We start from the raw sequence: 26,215 nt of genomic DNA on the forward strand, positions 1-26,215 counted from the left end.
TTTAGAGGATCCGACTCCACTTTCACTTACTAAGCTACGTAGTGATGACGCGACGGCAGGTGCATGTTAGTGACGTCAGTCTACAGCGGTGAAACTACAATGTTTTGAAGGTGGACTACTTAAACGCGCATCTTAAATACTTTGTTACAGTGTTGCGTCATGCAGACGATTTAAACAACGCGGTTCATAGTATTACTTTATTAATATAAACAACCCGGTTCATAGTATTACTGTATTAATATAAACAATCCGGTTCATAGTATTACTTTATTAACATAAACAACCTGGTTCACAGTATTACTTTAATAACGAGGTTGGAATACAAAGCTACTAAACTTCAAACATGCTGAATTAAATACGTTATTGCACTAACAATGTGTGTCATTATATGTTCAAGGTTCAAGGTTTTTTATTTGCCATTTGTGCATAGACCAACAGTCCGAGACACATTGGAATTATTGTGCAGGGCTCTCTGAGTCAACAGTTTAGGATATAAAAACACACTATAATAAGAAAGAATAAAATATAAAAACACTATACATATGGTGGTAATATGTACAGAAAGGTGGTAATATGTACACTTGTAGATATAGTTTTAAAAACAAGTTCTCCACAAAGGAGAGGGCATATATTAAATAACAGTAATAAATAGTTCTAGTGTTCCTGGATTGTGAAAAGAGGGGAAAGGGGAGAGTTATATGTGAATATAGAAAATGTATGAGGTTTAAGAAAGTTGTGTGGGGATATTGCACAGTTAGAATATTGCACCTTTATCAGAAGGTGTATGAGAAATGATTTCACAGACAAAATATATCACATATTGCACATGATAAGTGAAGTGAGGTAATGTTGGGTTATTGTTACACATATTTCAACAGTTGTGCCATCAGTACGCGGATGACACCACCACCCTGTGTGTACACAATCACATACATGGGATTTGACTCGGTTACACTTTGTTCTCATCATACATAATACATGTTATATACAAATAAACAAAGACATGAAAGACAACACAGTAAGACACAGAAACTAAGCATCAACATTTAACTACTATGTACAATATAAATATATTGAATAATATATATGAGCATAGGGACAATTTTGCTGCTCGTGTTGATGTGTTAAATTAGCTTTATTATTATCAATCACACAAAATATGTTTTTAGACTTATAGCATCAATCAAGCGTTAAGTATTACAACTACTCAGAAAAATGTAATATTCGACAACACGTGGTGTTTGTTGTCAAATCTAAGAGCCAATCAGCTCTCTGATGTGTCTCAGTCTCAGGTTTAATCTAAAGACATTGTATATTGGCTTATCTCACCTACATTTATTTAATCCCATTCTTCCATCTCTCATTTTTTGGAAGTTAATTCTCTCTCTCTCTCTCTCTCTCTCTCTCATCTTATCACCTCCCTTTGTAGCTGCAGGGGTCATTACTCCATCTTTGCCAGTTTCTTTTCTCAATCGTTGCTGGAAACAAACCTTGATGCATCGCAGGTTGGAGCTGCATGGCACAGGACGGCCGTAGTGGATGAGACGGCAACACAAGGCAAGAGAAGAGATCTGGTGTGCAGGATTCAAAGTTATCGATCATGGTTGCAGCATATTAGAACCCAGGTAAAGGAAGGCCTTTCTCCAGGTTCTTGCTTCTTGGCTCAAAGTGCATCCTGAAGCCTGCAGATGGACAGAACTGCTGCTCCAAAGGGGGAAAGGGTGATGCAGATTAGAAGAGAAGTGTCCTCTGACGTCTTCTTGCTTTATCTTTTTGAGAAAGGTGGGAACAGCAAACCACTCCTATCCTAACAGCTGCATTGATTATTTAATTTAGTATTATCTTACAGAATTAAGTTACTTATGTAGTCTATTTAATTCTTCAATTTAAAACCTGGCCCGTCTTAGCTGCATAATGGTGAACACCTGATAAATTACAGACAGAAATTAATTTAACAATTACGCAACATAGATAGACATTGTTATCCAGACAGACCATGCAGATATACATGTGTACCTAATCTATATGCATCATGAATTAAATCAGTGTCCTGAGAGGCAAGATAGTGGGAGAACATTCTCCTTACTGTGGAGCAGACACGTTAGTGGTCTGTGTTTATGTTGAAAGAAAAGTTGCCGGCAGAACAATCATCCAACAAACATCCAGTTTATGTGGCAGATAACTCAAATAATTGTAAACAGTTGGCTATTAAACGTAACTATACATTATTTATACTCGTAGGTGTTTAGATTGCGTAAACTTTGAGATGTCATACCTAATGTATAAAGACACTATGAGTCTGTGACTCCAGAACAAATGCAAAAACAACAGTTACAATTTGTGTTTATATATATATATATATATATATATATATATATATATATATATATATATATATATATATATATATATATATATATATATATATAAATAAATACAAGAACTTACTAAGAATAGGACTAGCATACCAATTAAAGTACATGTTATTATATAATACAAACTATGTATGCTTTATGATATGTGAGGACCATTGAATGGCAGATTATGCGTTTTTTTTAAATCCACATCCATACATAAGATTATTAAGTATGGATATGGAAAAATGCATGTATGATTCTGAATTATTATTAAATTAATAATAATAATAATTCAGAATCATACAGGTTAATAGGGCTTTTATAGCACAATGGCAGTGTAAATACTTCAGTATTAAGCTCCAATGTGCCACACCGCTCTCCTTCTGTGAAGTAGAGTATGTGGTGATATTGGGATCAACATTACGACGGTACACTATCTACACCTCTCTGTGGCTCTGATGTCTAATCCCTTCACAGTAACTCCTGCTCTGAGGAATTATATGGGCCTGCGGTATAATTAGTTGCATTAAATCTCTGAAGTAAAGCAAGAACCAACAATTTCCCTGATTCAAGTCTTTAAAGCCGTCCCTGCTGATCGTCTCTTAACAGTCCCAACGGAGGGCAGCCTGTATATCGGCTCTTCTTCATTGCGCCTGTGCTTTTCAGTCCTTCCCTCCATCTCTCTGTGGCGTTAGGCGGTTTGCTGCAGGTTCTCTCTGCTGCCTCCAGTGGTTGCATCTGCGATGATGCTGACCTGGTGGTAGATCTCGTCAGGTGGAGAGTCACGCATGGATAGGTACATGGGCGAGTTGGGGGGTGCCTGCAGGTACTGAGGGGCAGAAAGGAAGCGACTCAAGTGTATGTTAAATACCTGGCTAAGAAGACAAAAGAAGGGGAAAAACTATACACACACACACACACACACACACACAAATATACACACCGCTTTCAAGTGTTGAGGCAGTGCATCTTTTGGATAGAGAAAGTGTGACATATGTTTCCGATACACCACTGCAACCGCCACCAGAGCCACTAGTATTGCCACGATGCAAAACGTCCCGACAGCTGCAACCCAGGGAGTCGCTTCTTCTGCAACACAGAGCAAGAGCAGCAGGAGTCATGAGTATGTTTCCAGTTGTAATGTACTTGTTGTGCCATGGAGCATTTTGATTTGAATCAGTCACTGCAACATTCAACACGTGCCAGTTGGTTAATCTTTTGTCCACTTATACTCAGAATATTTACATTGCAGTTGCTTACTTTTTTAAATGTTTTATTTAGTCATATGCTACTAGCACCTAGTCAACAATACTATTAGCAGCTGGAAAGAATGTGTCACCCTGGTGTATTTAGCAAGGCAGAGAGGATCACACAGGTGTCTGTAGCCAGCAATGCTATCGCACCCCACCTGAGCACACATTAGATACTGTATGTAGCCTACGGGGGAAATGTATATGTGGTCTGTGCTCCGCTGCAGGGGAGAGATCTGTGGGAGTGGATCAGGGAAACATTGCCAGGGTTAATTGGCTGTAACCTGTTGCTAATGATCCTTCATCGTTTAAAGCAGTAGCAGGCTGGAGCTCTGGCGGCCGGAGGACAGAGTAAAAGGATCACCAGCCCATGAGAGTGGGACGGTATTGTGGACGAGGAGCCGGACGGCGTGAGTGAGCACATGACACTTTGCATTGTTTGGTAATAAAGTACGTTTGTGTGAACATTCACTTCTCAAGACTGTTGTATTGAGGAGTGGCGAGTTGGGTACAGTATATTTTTCCTAAACCTTAAATAAGTATTTTTGTTTGCCTTAACCTAACTGTAGAAGCCAAATGGGATCAAACGTTGTTCCTAAATATGTACACTGGGTGGCGCTGTTCTGTGTGCCTGGGATTATCTATATGTGCAATTAGAACACGATTGACGGTGTTGGACCCCGGAAAGGGCTTTGACCGCTTCTACAGTACTGTTGGGCTTCGAGCAACACAGCGTTATTAGTCGGCCTCCAGGGACCATATTAATGTTCATCCACGGCATAAAGGAATAAACACGACTGATTCATTATAACATGTCCGTGGATCACTGGATCAAGTCAAAGGAACACAAACTAATCGAGGCACAGCAGGGAAAAACACCTCAGTAGCTCAGGTAAGGGGCTCCTTTAACACTAACCAAACTGCAGGTGAACATTTAAAATAATAATAAAAAACATAAAATAGTGAGTCGATAAAGTGTAAGTAAGCCAATTCTCCTAATTAAGATCCCAGAGCATGAGCCATCCATCCACCATAAACTCTTCATGAGGTATGAACCGTCACAGCCAACCAGCTACTGTCAACCGGGAGCAAACATATTTACCATATTTACCACTGTCGAAACTAAACAGACTCCTGCTGGAATGTTTCACAGTAGCCCTTATTAATTGATTGAGATAGTGTGGACACAATTAGAAAAACCTTAATGCAGTCCACTTCAGAATCAGTAGTAACTATGGTCTCAAAGAAGGTAAAAAGAGTAAACAATTACAAACAATGCAAGGCTTCCCCAAGATAGGATTTATTGTACTGCTGTTGTATTTGGTTTACAGCCCTCATATGACCTGCTAAATATACATCATACATAAATACAATGGTGCAATAGATATTTTACTGCAGCAGGGTCTGGTTCTCCTCCAGAGTTGGTGGTCTGAGGCGTTTCTGGTGAACCTTCATGATTTTATCGGATTTCACCAGAATCCGACCCGGTGGCACCGATGACGAGCATTAAGAATAATTCTAGAAACAGACGTCTTCTTTTTGATGGTTTACTTATGATGGTTTACCCTAACAGGAACTTTAACTTGGCTGGTGCTTTTGTCCAAAGTGACTTACAATAAGTGCATTCAAACCATGTGGGTACAACGGCAAAAAAGTACATCTTCAACAAATATGCTTAACTGCTTCAAGTATTGCATTTAGAATCTACACTGCCGTTGCTTACTTGGCAAGATACTGAACCCCAAGATGCTCCCCAAAGCTGTGCCATTGGCATGTGTCGATGTGTGTGAATTAGTATTTGTTTAAATCGTGATTGGCAGGTGACACCTTGTATGGCATTTATCAATGTGTGTGTAATCTTTTATTCACTGTATAAATTCAGAATGTCTCCTTTCATCCTGCTGCATACTACGTACAAACATCCTGACTGGAACACGGCTCTTTATATATTAAATATAATAACATTAAACTGACATATTACATGCTTTAAATAGAATTAAGGGAGTAAGGTATTGCTGATATCGGCAATGACCTGATCACAATATTTTAGTAAATATCAGCTGACAACATAATCGGTAAAACTTTATTTCACACTGTGATAGTTAATGTTGAACTGTGTAATTAATCTGCAGTTCACATGTGTGCCGAACCGCAAGGGAAGATCTATAGCATCACAGATCTACAGCGGTCCGTTACACCACGATGTAATAACATAATTTCTTAGTTCACTTCTCTTCTGTTCGACAACAGTGTATATAACACCACAAGAGATGAAGATGACCTTAATGGAACTTTATAAATGTCCTTTTCAACACACAATATGTCAGGTTATCAGCAGCAACAAAACGTTTTCTGACAAACAATTTTTCTAAGCTTTTTAACACTTTCTTTAATTTCTCAACTACGACTAGCCACTTAGGTAATCACCACAGAGAACATGCTTAGTAGTATTTCCTATTTACTGTCAGCATGCGAACATGCTGATGTTCAGCAGGTATACTGTTAGTATACCTGTTAGTATCTTAGTTTAGCATGTTGTATTCATTAAGTGAGGCTAGTGGGAATGAGCTTTGCAGGTATTCGGTTATAAACAAATACAACATTTGACCAGATGATGGGAGAGAGTGGCGGTGTAAGTCACAGGTGGATTAAACGATGTATAGCAGGCCACCCACCGTGCTTTTACAATTAAATCAATTGATAAAAGTCCAGCAAAAGAAACTTACCGGTTGTGGTGCGCTCACAAACAGCTGCGCTGGGCTTGCTGAGGTTGGGGTTCCTCTCTGTGATGATTTTAACCTGGACGCAGTACTTGGTCAAGGGGTCCAGGTTATCAAGAACCACTCTGTTTTGCTGTATGTTGCTGTCGGTTCTGGCCTAGAGGAAGAACAGAAGTGGTCAATAGTGTGGTCTGGTCTGCAGCTACAGGACACCACAGAAAGAGAACTGGTCACAGATAATCAGGGTGCAATCTATCCTACACCACAACACGGAGGATTAGCATCCGGCTGGCTTTTGGTTTGACATTTAAGACAGAAAACTGAATTTAACCAAATTAAATCCCAGTACAGTGACATGCAGGACATGGCAAACATACAAATCAACTGAAGCCAGGACAATATCATCACAGTATCATATTTATGGCATAGTATAAAAATAAATACATATACAAATGAACCATTTAAATGCATATGTACAGCACAAATACAATTATTATTATTATTAGGGCAATAGTATTCAAAGACGGCTGATTATGCAGTCAACACAAAACTATGTATTTGGTGCAGATATTCTTGTTCCCCAGGATGAATTATAATAATGTTTCTCTTCTTGTTCCACCAGCAGATGATGTCAGGCTCAGTATAAGGGGGAAAGGGCAACGGGGATGGACCCAAAATGCCAGGAGAGATGAGGAGCCGAGGAATGATTAAAATGAGTAATTTTAACAGTCAAAAAACTTGTCCAAAACAAAACAATAGGAGGCAGTGGAATCAAAATCAAAGAAGATCTAAAACGGGCAAAACACAGAACAGGATCAGGGCATACAGCACTGGTAAAGAGGGAAACAGGGAAACCAACGCTGGGAAGGAGACAAACGGTTTAAATGCACGGGGAGGTGCAGGTGACTCAATACAGGAGGATGCCATTAGGGACGGGGCAGACAATCACCATGGGTAAGTGAAGTGAACAGAGGACACGAGAGGCTGTGACAGATGAACCCTTTCAATGATATTATGCTGAACGAGGATGGTAATCACACTCCATAAACTTTCACTGTTATGCTGATGATACTCAACTATATCTGTCGATCAAGCCAGATGAAATCTACCAGGTCGCTAAACTTCAAACGTGTCTTAAAGACATAAAAACCTGGATGACCCTGATGTTAAACTCAGACTCGGCCCAGAACACCTCAGAAATCAATTATCTAATGATATAGTTTCTCTAGATGGCATTGCTCTGGCATCCAGCACCACTGGAAAGAAAAAACTAAGAAAAGAGATCAAATTACTCCTGTATTGGCTGCTCTGCACTCTCCTTACCTACAAAGCCTTAACTGGTGATGCACCCTCATATCTTAAGGACCTTATCGTGCCATATTACCCCACGAGAGCATTACGCTCACTGAATGCAGGGTTACTTGTGGTTCCCAGAGTGTTAAAAAGTAGGTTGGGGCTAGAGCTTTCAGTTATCGGGCTCCTCTTCTGTGGAATCAGCTTCCACTTTCAGTTCGGGGGGCAGGCACGGTCACCTCATTTAAGAGTAGACTTAAGACTTTCCTCTTTGATAGCGCTTATAGTTAGGGCTGTTTCAGCCTTATAGTTAGGGCTGGCTCAGGTTTGCCCTGGTCCAGCCCCTATATATGCTGCTATAGGCCTAGACTGCTGGGGGACATCTTAGGATACACTGAGCTCCTCTTCTCCTCTTTCTCTTTCTCCTTCTGGACAAATTCATGTCTCTTCCCTGGAGTCTTTGTGCTTTCTTGTCTCTCAAGTTTCCATGGATCGTGGCTGTCTGGAGCCAGTCCTGCCTCCTGGGCCCTGCCTCCTGGGCCCTGTGTATGTCACTGCCTCCTGTTTCCTTGGCCCACCCTCCTGCATCATGGCCCCCTGCCTCCTGGGCCCTGCCTCCTGTTTCCTTGGCCCATCCTCCTGCATCATGGCCCCCTGCCTCCTGGGCCCTGCCTCCTGGGCCCTGCCTCCTGTTTCCTGTTTCCTTGGACAACTCTCCTGCATCATGGCCCCCTGCCTCCTGGGCACTGCCCCTGACGTTTTATATCCAGTCTTTTTATATTATACTTATTTACATTTACCATGAGTCAGTATATGGATGCATTCCTAGTTTACTGTCAGCTGCTTCGACCACAGCAATGCGAGTGATGGCTTGACCACAGTCATCTATGCATGCTGGCATTGTGCTCCTGATCTCTGATAAACATGATAAATAAAGATGGAACTTGTTTTCTCAAGACAACAAGATTATGAACGTGTTATCTTATGAGAACGAGTTAGAGACAACTTAATAATTAACTTGTGATAATGGCTTTAATTAAGTGTGGCTCAGATGCAAGGGGTCATAGACCCCTGCAGCAAGCGCACTTCATGTTCTCCTGCGGGCTTAATAATAATAATAATAATAATAATAATAATAATAATCATAGTCCCACAAAAACTTTGGCGCGTATCTCCTCCCACAGCGTCGCCAGCACATGCGTAAAAAAATACATCAAAACGTGCAGCCTGATCGGGAATCGTGTGCTACTTTTCGCGTGCGACTTTTCTAAGAGATTCGACCGGCCATTTTCCCGAAAAGTACAAAAAACGGCGAGAAATTGTCCCATTCACTTGACTGGGGTTTCGGACTGAAGAGAGCAAAAAACATACATCTTTGTGCCCACAGTGACTCGCCATAATTTATCGTAGAGAAATGATTTAAAGTTTAAAACGTTGACAAAAGTCTGGAGTTTATTTGCCCTATTGGGCATTTTTTGATAGCTAGCACAGTTTTCATGTAATTATTGTTCAAGTTTAGGAAAATGTGGGAACCATTATAGAGTTTACAATGGGTGTGTATGGGGCAGGTTAGAGCTGTGATGTCATTCCTAGAGCACGAGGAGCTGTGTCCTAACGAACCTTTTTGTATTTGTATTTTGCAATTCACTCCACAATATTGACTTTTGAGGCATAATTTATATATGAAAACGTTGGAAATATTGTGCTACACATGCATCGTGGAATCCAACAAACGAATACTGTTTTGTCAGCAAGCCTGAAAGCGACAAGAAGTCCGGCCAACTGCTCCATCAACCTCCATGTTAAATCGGATCAAAATTTTGCGTTGGACACCGCTCAACCTGGAAGATGCCGGCCAGGCCAGTCCACCAAGTTTTGACAAACAGGTACCTAAACAATAAATGTATATGCCTGGCTTTCTAGTGCGTTTGACACACTTGTCCGCATGTAATGACAATATACTGTGTTTGTATTTTTTAAATGTTCATTAACTTGGTATCATGTGTTGTCAGGTGTTTGAAACGCCTCCACCAGCCAGACCATAAATGTAAATATTGTGTCATCAAGTTCCCAAAATGCTGCCGTTCTCCAGGTAAAAAGGTAGGGGATTTCCCACCCCTCCATAATGAGACCAAGATTGAGAAGCCAAACAGCAACAAATGTCAACAAATTCAGTCTGTGAGAGCAACTCATTGTCAAGGTGATCAGAGGTACAACATATTCTCACAAAATCATCAGTGCAGCTGTATGGCGCTCACATTTCTGGCCTACCACAACGAAGGTTCACAGTTCAACACAACCTTCCTTGACAGAGTGCTTGCGAAGGGATATTCACTCTATGTTGGGATCAAAACCCAGCTTATTTCGGATGAGACATTCGTAAACTCTAACCTCCCGGTAGAGGAATTGCAAAAGCAAGTTCTAACGGACACAAATCTCTACAATGTGTCCATGTCTACTGTGAGATGTGGATACATAAAGGCCCAAGAAGATGGCCCTGTTGGATGGTTGACTCTTGCCCAACAACTTCAGTGTCTGTCAACTGATGTCAGCCATGTTGTCATCGTTGTATCTCCAGAATGCATTGCAGTATTCCGTGACAGATCAGGGCAGTACGGAGTGTTTGATTCTCACTCACGAAGTGCAGCAGGCTTGCCATGCCCTGATGGAGCTGCAGTTATGCTGACGTTCAGTCATCTCAGTGACATGATTAACCACCTTCACAAGCTGTTTAAAAGCCGCGGTGGCTTTTCCTGCTATGAGTTTGTACCAGTTTCTTTTCAATCTGACAACCAGTCCAGTGAATGTCCTGGAAAGTCAGCGGATGTGACTGTTACACAGACAGCTACAGCTCTACCACCACCTGATGCACCAATCGCAGACAGCAAGGTGGAGGTTTCAAACATCTCTTTGGTTGTGCCTCAAGCAGGAGCTACTGCTCAAGCCCAGGAAACCACGTCACAACCTGGAAATGTTCAGGTCCTAAGGATTTCCTCAATGGATCAAACTGGAAAAGCCAAAAAAGGAATCTCCAAACTAAATACACAACGGCGACGGAAATCTATGCGCAGGAAAAAACATGTGCCACCCGAGGACCAATCTGTGTCTCAGAGATCAAGAAGCAATGCAATAAGACATTATACAAAAAAACATTATGCCAGCTGTTCAGAATTTCAGATGAAAAAAGTTAAGGCTATGAAATGAAAAAAACAAGTTTTTAAAACCAGATACCACAGTGACCCAGCATTCAGGATGCATCACTTGAAGCGTGGTAACCAACGGTATCACAGTGACCCAGCATTCAGGCTGCATCACTTGAAGCTTGGTAACCAACGGTATCACAGTGACCCAGCATGCAGGCTGCATCACTTGAAGCGTGGTAACCAACGGTATCACAGTGACCCAGCATGCAGGCTGCATCACTTGCAGTGCAGTATCCAACGGTATCACAGTGACCCAGCATTCAGGCTGCATCACATACAGCGCTGTACCCAGAATAAAAAAGACAAGTTGGCTTCCAATGCTGTGTTTCACATTCATCACAAGTTGCAGCGTGCACTCAGAATAAAAAAGAAATACAGAGAGATTGTCAATCACCACCGGCAAACTCCACAGCCACAAGTCGAAGCCCAGCCTATGATCGACGAGGTGATGCAAGCTGCAATATCTTCATTCTCTCAAAGAATTTGGCATGGACCCACCCATGTCTGTACAGTGTGTCACAGGTCCCTTTTTCCGAATCAAGTGAAGCGTTGCAACCGGTCCAAATATGTCAAAAACTCTGATGTGGTAGCTGCTTGCTTAACGGGAAAATATGTTCACATTTGTGACGGTGAATGCTCTGCCACCTGTACCATCCACAAGAGAGAAAGCAGGAAAGGATCTGCTATACTTGTGACAACCACTTGACCAGAGGACGCATGTCATCCGTTTCCATTGCTAATAAATTGGAGTTCATTCCCCCAGAATTGGATGATCTAAACGTGCTTGAAAGACAGCTGATTGCCAAAATCCTACCGTTTGCCAAAATAGTGGCATTACCCAAAGGACAGCAAAGAGCAGTACACGGAGCTGTTGTGTGTGTGTGCCATCAGCGGTCGAGGCAACAGTGAACAGTCTCCCAAGACCCAGTAATGAGGCCTAGCTGTTGCAGGTCAAATTAAAACGACGGCTTCAATACAAGGGGTACCAGCACTACTACACCGTCAACATGAAAAATGTGCTAGCAGCACGAGCAAAACTCAAAGACATGCATTCCGAATACAAAGATGTATGTATCGATGAAAATGCTACATTCACCATTCTCCCAGATGAGCCAAGTGATCAAGAGGAGACTCAACAGGTCAATGCAGATGCACATGCTGAGCAGGCCAAGAACCCAAAAGAACAAACTACGTCAGATATGGAACCCACTGCTGATGCAAATAGTGAGCAGTCCAACAATCCAGAGAAAGAGGAACTGGCTCTGGGCACTTGCATGCAGCCACCTGACATCGCAGAGGAAGTTTTATCATACGGTGATGGAATATTCAGCATTGCACCCGCCCAAGGAAACAAACCCGTTGGCTTCTTTTCCATACCAAAACTAGAAGCCATGGCCTTTCCAGTGCAATTTCCAACCGGAGAGAACACATTGGATGAGGTCAGGCAAATTAAACTGTCCCCCAGCATGTACTTTAATGCAAGGCTGTTCTCGGCAGATACTCGTTTTGCTAATGACCAGAGTTACCTGTTCTTTGCACAGTTTGTGAGTTTTGCAACAAACAGCATGTCTATCCAAATGCGTAAAGGTAAAGCCATCACCAGAGATGGACGCAATATTTCCAGTAGGATGCTTCGAGATGATCAAGAGGTGGAAAGACTGGTAAGCTTCATGCAACCTCTGAGAGGCACTCCAGCTTATTGGGCTAAAACACTCAAAAGATCTCAACGCTATGGTCAGACAGTTGGGGAAGCCTACATTTTTCCTGACATTTTCTGCTGCTGAAATGAGATGGCCTGAGGTCATTTACGTCATAAAAGCTCAACAAGGTGGACAAGTTGACTTTTCACAGTTCGACTGGAATGGGAAATGCGAAATTCTCCGAAGCAACCCAGTCACTGTAATGCGCATGTTTGAGAAAAGAGTCGATGCGCTTATGACAAATCTGATCCTGTCACCAGCACAGCCCATCGGTGAAGTAGAGGATTACTTCTATAGAGTGGAGTTTCAAGCCAGAGGAAGCCCACATATTCACCTTGTGGTTTGGGTCAAAGATGCACCTCAGATTGAAGACTGTCTTGATCTGAGGGTGACCAGGTTTATTGACAAGTACAAAACCTGCCAGATGCCTGACCCAAAGGCAGACCCTGAGCTCCACAAAATTGTGTCAGAGGTCCACAGCAGGAATCACTCAAAATCATGCAAGAAAGGCAATATGTTGTGCAGATTTGGGTTCCCTAAACTACCCATGGATAAAACCATCATCACAGAACCCACAAATATAGATGATGATGAAGAAGCTGGTGACGAGCAAGAGCAAAGCAAATGTGGACAAAAGGGAAAATGTGGACAAAAGTGCAAAAACAAAAAGTCTGAATAAAAAAGAGACCTCTTCACAAGCTACAAAAGGAGGCCAAGGCTAAGCTCCAAAAACTGAGGGATTTGATCAGTGACCCAAAACTCTCATTCAACAGCTTGTCAGAGTTGCTGGAGAAATGCAACTTGACGTCCGGCGCCTACATGCAATATGTCACATATCTTATCGCTGGCTATGTCGTCATGCTAAAGCGTCATCCAAATGACTGTTGGGTCAATCCATACAATCCAAATTTACTGAGGGCATGGAACGCAAACATGGACATTCAATTTGTGCTTGATGAATACAGCTGCATCATGTACATGATGTCATATGTCTCCAAGCCAGAACATGAGATGAATGAGTTCCTTAACGACATTATTCGTGATGTGAAGAAAACGGATGTGAATCAACGGAATGAAATGAAACAGATAATGCAGGCATACGCCAAACAACGACAGGTGAGCGCTCAAGAGTCTGTGGCCCGGACATGCAGCCTGCCACTCAAAAAGTGTTCACGTAATGTGGTCTTCATACAGACTGAAGAGGATGCACTGAAGATGAGTCTTCCCATGAGCAGGTTAAAATAATTGCCACCAGATGCAGAGGAAATTTGGATGTCAGGATTACCAGATAAATACGCCGAAAGACCTGAAACACCTGAGTTAGAATTCATCTGTTTGGCTAAGTTTGCTTCAGAGTATAGGACAACCAGAAATGTTTTACAGGCGATTGCTCAAACTGTATTTTCCACACAGATCAAACGATGTCCTGAAAACTGAACAACACCCAACCTATGAGCAGTTCTACAAGAATGGTTGCAAGTAGGGCTTTTCTGTAAAGGACTTGGTTGATGTGATGCAGAAGGAATATGACGGGCATAGCGAGAAAATTGACAAGACACTTGAAAAGGTTCGAGAGCAAGGCCCAGCTATTAATGCATGGAACACTTTTGCACCCGAAGTTGAAGTGGATCGTTTGGAGTGTGTCGCCGAGCTAGAGGCTGTAAATCGTAATGATGAGAATGATAGGGACAACGTACCGGACTACCAGGTCAATCTTCAGAGTGGTGGCGCTGTACCTACAATAGAGGCACCAAGGTTGAGCCCAGACTTTGTGAGAAAGTTGGACCAAAGCCTCAACGAAACGCAGGCCTCCATCTTCTATGCTGTGCGTGAGTGGTGTCTCAAATGTGTGTTGGGCCACCATCCTGAACAGTTCTTCTACTTTGTCTCCAGAGGAGCTGGCTGTGGAAAATCCCATGTCATAAAGTGCATATTTGAGGAGGCGACAAAGATTCTGCGGCAACTCCCCAGATTCCGTGACCAAGCAGACATGTCCATGCCAGCAGTGCTACTGGCTGCATTTACTGGCACTGCAGTGTTCAAAATCTCTGGGAAAACCTTGCACTCTATTCTTAAACTGACAAAAAGTCTGAAACCGCCATATCAAGGCCTTGGACATGCACTAGATGAAGTGAGAGCGGCACTATCCAATGCAGAAATTCTCATAATCGACGAAATATCCATGGTTTCCAAACAGCTATTTTCCTATGTCCACTGGAGATTTCAGCAAATCAAAGGCAACAAGAAACCTTTTGGCGGGATGTCTGTCCTCACAGTAGGAGACTTCTACCAACTGCCTCCCCTTGGTAGAGCCAAACCACTTTGCGTGTATGAGGAGGATGTGCTAGACCTGTGGAAAGACAACTTTCAAATGGTCAACCTGACACAGATGATGCGCCAGAAAGATGATCTTGCTTTCGCAGAGCTCCTGAACAGGATGAGGGTAAAGCAAAAGGCAGATGCACTCAGCGACAACGACGGAGCTTTGCTCACTTAGGCTGTCATTGATGTCAAAGACTCGCCACTCAATGTCCTCCATATATTTGCAACAAACAAAGAGGTTGACACGCACAATTCTGCAACTGTAGCTGACCTTCACTCTGACTTTCTACAAATTGATGCAGAAGACTACTCGAAAGACCCCACCACAGGGGAAATGAGGCAACTAGGATGCATCAACGGCACCAACAGATTTACCTAATTGTATAAAATCAGCACAGGGAGTGCGTGTTATGATCATCAGGAACCTGGATGTGGAGGATGGGGTCGTTAATGGGACATTTGGAACGATTTCCAACATAGTGAGTGTCGAGCTAAATGGACGAACGACAGTGAGGCTGATTGGTCTTCAATTGGACAATCCAACTTCAGGACAGAGATTCCGCAAAAAAATACAAGGCCCCACAGACAACTTGGTCTACATAGAGCGAAATGAAGAACGCATGACGAAAAAAGGAATAGTTCGAAGGCAGTTTCCAATGAAGTTGGCCTTTGCATGTACAGCTCACAAAGTGCAAGGCATGACAATGGAGTCAGCAGTGGTGTGCTTAAAGCGTGTGTTGGAGCCTGGAATGTCCTATGTTGCTCTCAGCAGGACCACCTCTCTTCAAGGACTGTACATCAGAGACTTTGCTGAAAAGAAAATCTATGCTGATCCTCACATCACAGCTGCACTGCAAAATATGAGTAGAGCATCTTTCCAAAGTTCACAACCGCTATTGAAACGCGTGCAATCAGCAGATCAAACCGCTCAAAGTTTGACAATTATTCACCACAACACACAAGGACTTCCGAGTCACATTGAGGACATGAAGCGTCACCATGAACTCAGACTTACCGATGTGTTATGCGTAACAGAAACACATTTGTCTGGAGCCTCTGTTGCTCCAACGTTCTAGTTGGAAGGACACAACATGTTTACACGGAGCAGACATGTTTCCTATAACAAATATCCAGATATGGCAACGAAAGCTGGAGGTGGCGTTGCGGTGTACTGTAAGAGCTATATTCATGCAGAGGCTCGGAGGTACATGCTCAATGTGACTGATCTTGAGTTTGTAGACACTATAGTACAACTTGAATGTATGGTGTTCTATGATGCATTAAATGCAGGAAATCATATAATGTAAGTGTTCGACAACAGAATGCACTTTTGGACTCTGTTGAGGCTGAAACGTCTTTTCGGAGCATAAACGTTGGAAATGCAACAAAAAGCAGTAAAACACAATGAGAGCATCAGGCACTCTTAAATTATATTGAAACATGAATGTCTGGTATTCTATGATGCATTAAGTCAAAGTTGGGACCCCAGTCAGAGCAGTGATCGCAGCAGTGTACAGACCGCCAGATTTCAGTCTTGGCAAGTTCCTACCAAACATGCAAAGCCTCTTGGACTCTTTGGACATGAATGAGCAGCCTGTCATTGTTTGTGGGGACTTTAATGAGGACCTTCTCTGTTAAGGAAAAAAGGCTGTACAAGAGCTTTTTCAGTCCAGAGGCTTTAGCCAACTGATCACAGCTGCAACAACTGAACAGTGATTGATCACATTTACATATCGCAACCAACTGTCTGCCCCCAATCGGGTGTACCGCAAACCTATTACAGTTATCACAGACTAGTTTACTGTGTTCTTCCTCTGTGATGACCTTACCAGCCATGAATGAGTGGCCTGTCATCGTTTGTGGGGACTTTAATGAGGAACTTTGACTAAGCAACTCTGGAGCCGGGCCTGTCCCATCCTGCCTCCTGCCATGGGCCCTGCTGATGCCCCTCCTCTCTACCTCCTTCTGCTGACATGGATGGTGGTTATCTGGATCGTGGTCCATGCCAACTACTCATTATATGAATCATTTCTGTCATATTCATGTAATGTGCTGTAACTGTGTTACATTGTTAATTCTGTACACATGACATATATTGCTTCTGTCCATCCGGGGAGAGGGATCCTCCTCTGTTGCTCTCCCTCAGGTTTCTTCCCTTTTTTCCCTGTGAAAGGGTTTTTCCTGATCAGATGTGAGGTCCCGGGACAGCGATGTCGTACATGTACAGATTATAAAGCCCTTCGAGGCAAATTTGTGATTTTGGGCAATATAAAATAAACTGAATTGAATTGCTTAGCTGTGGCCTCATTACTGACTGGAACATTATCTGTGACTCAGCCATGACCATATTTGTTGTCAATGTGAGAGAGATATTGTGAATGTTCAAGAATGAAGTAGGGTAAAGAAGAGACATGGCAGAGGAAGGCAGAGGCAGCTCTTCTGAGGACAAGAGCATTACATACAGTTAGAATAGACTACAGTTCCAGGGATGCAGACAGAGTTAGGAAGATGCAGCCAAGAGGAAGACATTGAGGTAAATATAAGTTAAGATAAGTATAAAGTTAGACTACACTTCATTGTTGGTGTTCATAATTCACTACTTTAATTCACCTTTTAAAAAGCTTTGATGGGGTCCTTTTGATGATATGTTTTACACTTCATGCAGACATGTTTAGGATGGCCCTATGGTCATGCTGTTTGTTTTTTTAGTTTTCTTTTTCCCATAGCCGCCAAGATATGTGCCTGCCAACCAAAAGACAGAGTGTCCTGTTCCTTCATGGCAGAAGGAGAACAGTCTAAAAGCTAAGTGCGCTATTTTTTTTTAACATCAAAATGTAACTCCCTTTAATTGTAATGACCTGGGATATGCTGTTCAATGTGTTTTTTTCCCTTCAGTTTATTATAGAAAATAATAACCACAACAGAGGTGAGGCAGGCAGAATTGGCAAATTCAAGGATTCTAGATAACCAAAACAAACAAAACTACAACTAACTCTTTTCTTTTTTATTTGCCTGCAAACCCAAGACGCAGTGTCCTGTTCCATCATGGCAGAAGGAGAACTGTGCAAAAGCTAAGTGCTATTTATTTTTTTTGTCTATCAAAATGTAATGTTAACAAAATATTGTCATTGCTAATGTTTTTTTTTTTGTGTACTTTCAGAGAAAAAAAACAAGATTACTGCAATATTCCCAAACGCCCATCTACTCCAACTCAACCCACCTGGACACCTGTATTCACCACAATTGGTTATCTGCGATTTACATTAACTGACAGCAAAGTTATGAATTTTGATTTCTGATTCAGATTTTTTGTTCCCATGTTGCCGTTTTTTTTAAACAGTTTAAAATATATTAATATTACTACACATAATATTTATTTTTTCTTTCGACTTTTGATTTCTGATTCTCTTTTCATTTTTATATATTACTTTTTTTACATTTTAAAATATATTAATATTTACAAAAAATAATGCTTGTTTTTCTTCTTCAACGTGTTATGTGATATTAAATGGAGATACACATGTTTGTGTTTTCCTAGCTATCACAACTGAGACCAATTTTTGAGTTTAACCCAATCTTTTATTTACATTAGAGTTTTGTTCACGCCTAAATTGTTTGTTGGGAACATAAGAGTCTTATATGCATGAAACATTGATAATAAATTGTAAATATCACTTTCATCTTTCATACCGTCATTCATTGTTGCAATGGTAAAGAAAACAAGGTAATAAAACCATTGTATGCTCACAGGGAAACAGCATGTCGTATACCTCAAAAATACAGAATTTTCTAGTTTTTTTTGCTATTACGGTCATTCAAAGATTACAACATCACAGTGCAAGTTATCACAGAGCAGGGTGGTTTATGCACTTTCCAGTTTATCAAAATTATTATTTTCCCTGAGAGGAATCCCAACGTGAAAAGATGGTTTAAGGAAATGAGCACATTGAACACGTTGACTTCCTCATAAAAACATTTTCCTGAAGACACAAGAAACCACGAGTCAAATGATCCACTCTGCAAAAGCCCAAAGACCACGCAGGCCTAACCATCCCCACATTTCAGATTCTATCGCTGAGAAAATCATCTTCAGTATATACCTATATGTTTGCAAGAAAATCAACGATCACAATGTCCCTGAATACAGAACTATACGACTCCCATGAATCATCAATAACAGACTTCCCGTTCCTTACCCAGTTCATTAAGAAAGTGCCCTTATTTGCTGTTACAGGTTGGTGTAAATCCAACCCAAGAACTGGACACCCAACATCTTCAAAAAACTCAGACTTTCAACACGTCTTTATTTCACGAAATAATCTGCTTCAAACAACTTTTGTTGTCGTTTAGCCTTTCAAAAACAACTTTCCCACTGCCAGCAAAAAAGTCATAGGGTATTAACAGGGCAGTGTAGCAGCAATCTATCTGTAACAGAAATTACATCCACAATAACACAGAAAAAAGATATTCTCTACATCCCTTTACATGCATGAGTATTGCACTTAATTAGTATGGGTACCGCTGCTGCACAAAGGTAAAATCTTTGTGCCAGATGATTTGAGTTCTTGGATGTTAGCCTTTTCACCACTGGAAGGCATAACTTGCACTAAAGCCCTCGAATGCAAAGTTCTGATTTTGGGCTATACAAAATAAATTGAACTGAATTGAAAGTGATGTTGTTCCCTTTTCTGCTTTACATACACAATAATGGCAAAATGTATATTGAGAAAATCTAATTTAATTAATACTTGGATTGAGGAAGAGGAATACGTAGAGGGGTCAGAACATGTCAATATTATTCGTTGTGAAAAGGAGCTGAAAGTGACTACCGTAAAAGCCGGGTTACAAGCCGCTACTACCTTCGGTGGTTGTCCCCGCTGTAGCAAGCTAGCGTTGCTGCTAGCACCCTGCTGCAAGCACCCCGCTGCTAGCACCCCGCTGCTGCTAGCTCCCCGTGTCCCCTCTGCCTGAGTCTGGCGTCGAGCTGGGGCTGGTCCCGCTACCTTCGGTGATTGTCGGGGAACTAGCGAGAGCTGGCGGAAGTTAGTGGATAGCTAGCGGAAGTTAGCGGGGAACTAGCAGCAGCACTAGCTGGCTACAGCAGGGAACTAGCGGGGACACCCACCGAACGTAGTAGCGGCTTGTAACCCAACTTTTACAGTATTATAAGTGTCTGATCACACCGAGACACGTCGATACCAAGCAGCAGCCTCCGAGACTGAAACATGAAGCCAACGAGGGAGAGCCAAAAACTGTATTTCCACAAATGGCAACTTGAGGCTGGTTCCCAAAGGGTCACATCTCTATAGACCCCCTTGTTAAAATGACTAACTTTACAGTTGGTTATTCGATCAATGACAATTGTACAAGGGGTGAATTTTTATATAACTCACCCGTTAAAATGATATTAGAGCTATTAAGGGCGTAGCGACTTCGAGTGACAGGGGTATGTCGTCTCAGGTCGCTTTCATCTTTATATATTGTGTTTACTTGAGTTTTGAATACTGGCAAAACTTCAGTAGCTACTCAATTCAAACTCTGTCTTTTTATTCTCCGCACATGACCTACCATTCTCATTTTAAAGCATCTTAAAGCTCAATGAGTACAGATATCTTTGTTATATATGACTAAGTATGGAATCAGATCCTCAAACCTTATGGTTAATTACACCTTGCTCTTCCCAGTATCCCACACAGGAACCATAATTGCATGAGAACCACTCGGATATGAACAGCACTTAAACAAACTAGTCTCACCTTCTCCCTCTGGCCATCCTTCCAGTAGGTGATGTTGTAGGTGGCAGTGTGGTAAACGTTTCTGAGTGCAGAGATCGTGAACACCGGATCTTTAATGTTGACTTCGATCTCAGCCCCATAGGAGCGGAGAGAGACGTTGGGAGAACTGATAATGGCTGAGGGAGAAAGAGAGCAGAGTTGACAAAGCTTCTGGAAAAAGTAAATGGCGGTGGGTTTGAAATAAAACACTTCTGCCATGTCTTCAGTAAAGACATAACAATTTTTTGACGTAGACAATGATACAGTGATAATAAAGTCATTATTTAGTCATCCCTTGTAACAAATGTGCTGCCCATTTTGATCTCAAGTGGTCCGGACCAGTAAAGTCACAGCATAATAACGCATACATAACGACTGTTTTTCCCCCGATCATTGATTGTGTCAAAAAATAAATAAATGAAAAAGACCTGTGATGATTTCGCAACGGATCAATTAATACTAGCAGGGATGCGAATTCGCAGCAGTTGCAACATTTGTTTAATAAAAGGTTTGACTAGATCTCCACATACAGAGGACACTATGAACCGATTGACTCAGAGCAGCGTTTGTAGTCTGTCTGAGGGCAATTGTTATATACCGTAGTTTAAAGCGACTGTAAGCTACTGTTGAGTTTTCTTTTCACAAAGTGAGTGAATTTGAGTTTGCTCCGGTAAAAAGTTACTTTTATTGTGAAAAGTAGACAATAGAAGTGGATCTGTTCTGCGCTGCCGTTGTTAAGTTTGGAAAGAGTAATGGATGTTTGCCGTCGTGGAGCCGAACCAATGGAGCTCATTAGCCTCGGCTCCACTTTTTGAATATGTCCGCTCCGCACAACATTAGATGATCAAGATGCAAAAGCTCGTTCTGAAAAAACAAATCTTCCTTTTTGACGTGTAATATTGGCATACTATGTGAAAGTGACAAAAAAGAACAGTTTAATCGCACACAAAAAACGCCACCAGTGTATAGAGACCTTAGAGGAGAAATCATTATAAATAATAATAAAAGAGCCATCCTAAAATTATTTCTTACAAGATGTGTACAAGATGTGCTTTTATCTGTAAATACTGAAAGATGTCACTGCTCTGTTTGAGAGTGACGAGCCTTAAAACAGATGTTACTCACTATCTTTGTCCAAGGCAATCTCGTTACTTTCCACCCAGGCGGAGGTCTCTGTCCCCGACTGAGCCCGCACTCTGCCTGTATACCTGCCGTACTCAAATAGAGGGTTGCTGCTCAAGTCACATGCAAGGCTGGAGATGTTCACGCAGTCCACTTTGTAATCCGAGACTGTGGATCTGTGGACGAAATACAGTGCTGGTATTATGGACTTGCCTGTTCATGATATTCATTTGAGGTGTTTGTGAAGACAACATATTAAAAAAAGACAGCAGTGACCAAGGATATGCTGGAACTGAAATTCAGCCCAGGACTTTGAGAAGCACTTTATATGAGCGCCCAAAGTTGTATAATGTACTCCTCCTAGCCAGTTCACCAGATCAAACTCAAACGTTGTAAGGAAAGACTTACCTTAGTCTTTGTTGAATGCATCATTCACAATGAAAAAGGATTCTTATTTGTCTGTGGCTTGGGATGCTCAAAAAGTTTGACTTTGGAAAATGGAACTTTTTACATGTGTCACAGGTGACTGAATATAGTTTTTCGGCTAAATTGCCTAAATAGCGCCCCCTAGAAATATATTTTTTAAAAAGCAGCCCCAGCAGTTTGTTCCACCTAGAAATGTATGAAATAAATCACATGGAGATTTAAAGAAAGTCTCTTAAGGTGCTTGGTAAAAGAAAACCTACTAATGTTATTTTTATCAGATCAACTTTACATTTGGTCAGTACTGTTGGAAGAGATGAGATAGACGCAAAATGCTGTTTTGTGGTTATCACATTACTATGGTGTTACCTGGTGGCTCTGAATTAATAGAAAATACGAGAAAAAAAACTAAATTATGGTAAACGAAGGGCTTTTCCCTTCTAATGCCGTGTTCACACCAGACGCGACGCAAATTTGCGCGACCAGTTTACATGTTAAGTCAATCCACAGACGCGCTCCGGCGCGAATTTGCGGCGAGATAGACGCGTTTGAGGTGGCGCGAACAGAATGTTTGACCTGGGGCGAACAAAGCGAAGGACGCGGCGCGAATTTGCGTGAGTTGAATTATCCCAACTCTGGCGGAGAAATCACGTGACGCAAAGTTGCGGCAGCCAATCAGCATTGAGAATCAGCGTTGAGAATCAGCGTTGAGAATCAGCGTTGAGAATCAGCGTTGAGAAGCTCCGCCCGTCACCACCGCCGTCTCCCCGTTTCTGAATGAAACTGCTGCTGCTCCGCCTGAACCAGCGCTGACAGCGGCTTCATTGAGACACTGTTGTGGGACTACGGATAATAGTATGAACCCAGACACCATGGAGTTTGATGTTCCGACATGTGTGGAGTTTACACAAAAAGTATAAAGCAGAACTAGTGGTTATTTCCATGGTGGATGGCATAATCGGTATCGTTTTACGGAGATACGCGAGACGCAGTTCCTGGAGGAGTCGGTGAAATTCACCGAGCTGTGTGCGGCTACGGATGATGTTATGAACCCAAATACGAGGGCGTTTCATGTTCCGACATGTTTGGGACTTCCACAACAAGTATAAAGCAGAACTAGTGGTTATTCATTCCATGGTCGATAGCGGAAATGAAAGCTTCGTCGCTTGTCTCTCACAGAGGCAAGCAACAGAGCTAAGCCACGCGAATTCGCGTTTGGTGTGAACACCCTCTTTCTACTCGCGCGAGTAAACTTCCGCGGTGGACACGGGCCTGCAAATTCGCGTCGTGTCCGGTGTGAACACGACATAAGAAATACAGGGCCTGTTTGAGTACATACCACTTAACATCAGGAAGTCTGTGCAGTTGTAAAGTGCCACAGACAGACAGACACACAGAGAGACAGACACACACACACACACACACAGAAAGACAGACACACAGAGAGACAGACAGACACACAGACAGACACACACACACACACAGACAGACACACAGACAGACACACAGACAGACACACACACACACACACACAGACACACAGACACAGAGAGACAGAGAGACAGACACAGAGAGACAGACAGACACACACACACACAGACAGACACACAGAGAGACACAGACAGACAGACAGACAGACAGACAGACAGACAGACAGACAGACAGACAGACAGACAGACAGACAGACAGACACACTGACAGACACACTGACAGACACACAGACTGCATCAAATTAGAGACATGGTTTTACTCAACTGTGTATGCTAATGAAAAACTATATGATACAGAAAACCCCGAAGCTACCACAACGCTAATGAGTTATGTAGTGTAAATACTTTGTGTAAATACTTTTGACACAAAGTGATCAGTTTCCCATGCCGTCAAATAAATTCCTACCCATCGATCAATACATATTATCACCTTAATTGTCACTATGACTACCATGTGAGCAGTTAGACATCTGTTTAGATGGGTAAGGTGATAATTAATATTAAGGTGATATATGTAGCAGACATGAAGAAAAGCATCACTTGGAGTCGTGTTTGTGTCCACATACACGACAAACTGAAAGTCACATGTTTAACATGTGATCACATTATTCTCTCACTATTTAGAGCCGTTTTTCTTTCTACCACCTAGGAAACCCCGAGCAGAGTTAGAGCAGGAGCAGCAGCGCAACCAGGTGATACTTCTGTGTTCACCCTATAAGAGACACTTTACACATATGCATAGTCCTTTTGAACTATTGTTACTGAAACGTTGACCTTCTGAGCCAATCACTGTAAATCAAATAAAAAATGCTGGAACTCAGTGCCAAAACGAAAATATAATTCTGAGACAAATAAAATCACATTTGACATAAATGGAAGATTTTTAATTTAACACCAACTATACGTTAAAATGACGTGTGTTTGCTCATTGTGCATGAGTCTTCTTTCCCAGAAGAGAAGATACTTCTGTACAACACCTAATAATCATATTCTTGTTGATAGAGGGAAGTGTTCAGTGGTAGAAGGGGAAGCGCTGCTCATCTGCCTCACCAGTTTGTCAGTTAGTAAAATGGTAAGTGATCCTGCATACACATCCCTTTTCTTGTTTTCCATCCACTTAAAGCCGTTAACACTACATCATTCACCCATTCACACACTGATGGTGGAGGCTATGCAAGCTGCCACCTGCCCATTCGCTGTGGGTAAAGTGCCCAAGAACAATTCAAAATGGAATGGACAACACAGGGAATGAGCCACCAATCTTCTGTAAAACTACCCACTCTACATCTGAGCCTCCGCAAAAATAAAAACATGTGTCTGTTAAAGCAAAGCCTCGATCCAAATACACAGGACCAAAAGGACCAATCCAGCAACCTCTTCAACCACACTAACCACTTTACAAATACAACCACTCTTTATTATTACGTTTAACAATCAAGATGAATTTGCAATGAATCAGCATGTCAGGTGAACATTGTGTTTGGCTCCATCACCGCACAATGATGGAGCAGATACGATCTATTCATATGCAAAATAGCGTTTCAACGGCCGATAGCTACTGTGTTTGTTAGAAGAGTGGAATCATCGTGGGCGATCTAAAACTTGATATTACTCATAGCTGGGTGTCAGGCTCTAAGAAATTGTGACGGGCATTTACATTTTTAGGACATTTTCTAGACAAATTGTTGCATCTTATGATTGATAATGAACATATTCCACAGTTGTAGTTGTAGCTTCAACGTAAACAGGCGTTGACAGCTGTGCAGCACCAAAAGACTGAAAAGCAGCACATGTTTGCAAAACCAAAGGGTTTTACTGTTACTGAGCTTGGTGTTGACTCACGTGGACTGAGTGGTGTAAACAAGGCCGCTGGCGGGCTGTGCAGGTGGATCCCATGTCAGCATCAGATTCAAGTTGTAGGAGCTCAGGCGGACGTTTGTGGGTGAACTGAGGACTCCTGATACCACTGCACGTCCAAATATATAGGACACAACGTTAAAATAATCACTCGACTCAAGTCAATGATCCCAAAAATATCATCAGAGCCACTGCACTATAATATCTGATTGTTGTCCATCATTGTCATGTGTCACAGTGAATTTGACACATGAAGAAGTGAGTGTACACAACGTCTCCAATGAGCTGCTCGTTTTTTCAAGCCACACACACACATTATTTGAGTCTGTTAATGCAATTAAAAAGTCCTAGTAACAAAACATTCACAAACACACTCTTTTAAACGAGCAGCTTCGCGAGGTTAGAACTGCGTCTAAAGGTGAGTTAGTTCAGTAAGAACGCGCGCGCACTCTCTATACTCTCAGTGTAATGATTAACCACCAGGTGACACCGCCATATTTACCTGTGGGTCCGAGTATTGTTGAAAACGTCAGGATGAAGCCACAAACAGCGACTGCCATGTTAGTGAAGGCTCCTGTCAGTGAATGGAGCGCGGGCGCAGCAGAGAGAGTCGCGTCTGTAACGTCCTGCTTCCTGGTAGCGCGCGCTGGCACGAGCAGGGGAATTACGCGGAAACGAAACTCCTTCCTTCTCAGAAACGGCAT

At 42.1% G+C, this 26,215-nt stretch overlaps 1 protein-coding gene across 1 annotated transcript; it reads right to left on the reverse strand.

Annotated features, from left to right (window-relative positions):
• Positions 1-2,526: 2,526 nt before the first annotated feature.
• Positions 2,527-26,215, reverse strand: LOC306747888 (interleukin-10 receptor subunit beta-like; the record flags this gene model as incomplete). The annotated part of the gene is made up of 7 exons (XM_079230988.1): positions 2,527-3,186; positions 3,301-3,446; positions 6,334-6,484; positions 20,602-20,756; positions 21,745-21,917; positions 25,497-25,620; positions 26,014-26,215. The coding sequence occupies 7 exons, from the start codon at positions 26,213-26,215 to the stop codon at positions 3,049-3,051; spliced, it is 1,089 nt and encodes a 362-aa protein (XP_079087114.1). The 3' UTR covers positions 2,527-3,048.

This window comes from Taurulus bubalis (assembly GCF_910589615.1).
Source record: "Taurulus bubalis genome assembly, chromosome: 15".
NCBI classification, from domain to species: Eukaryota; Metazoa; Chordata; class Actinopteri; order Perciformes; family Cottidae; genus Taurulus; species Taurulus bubalis.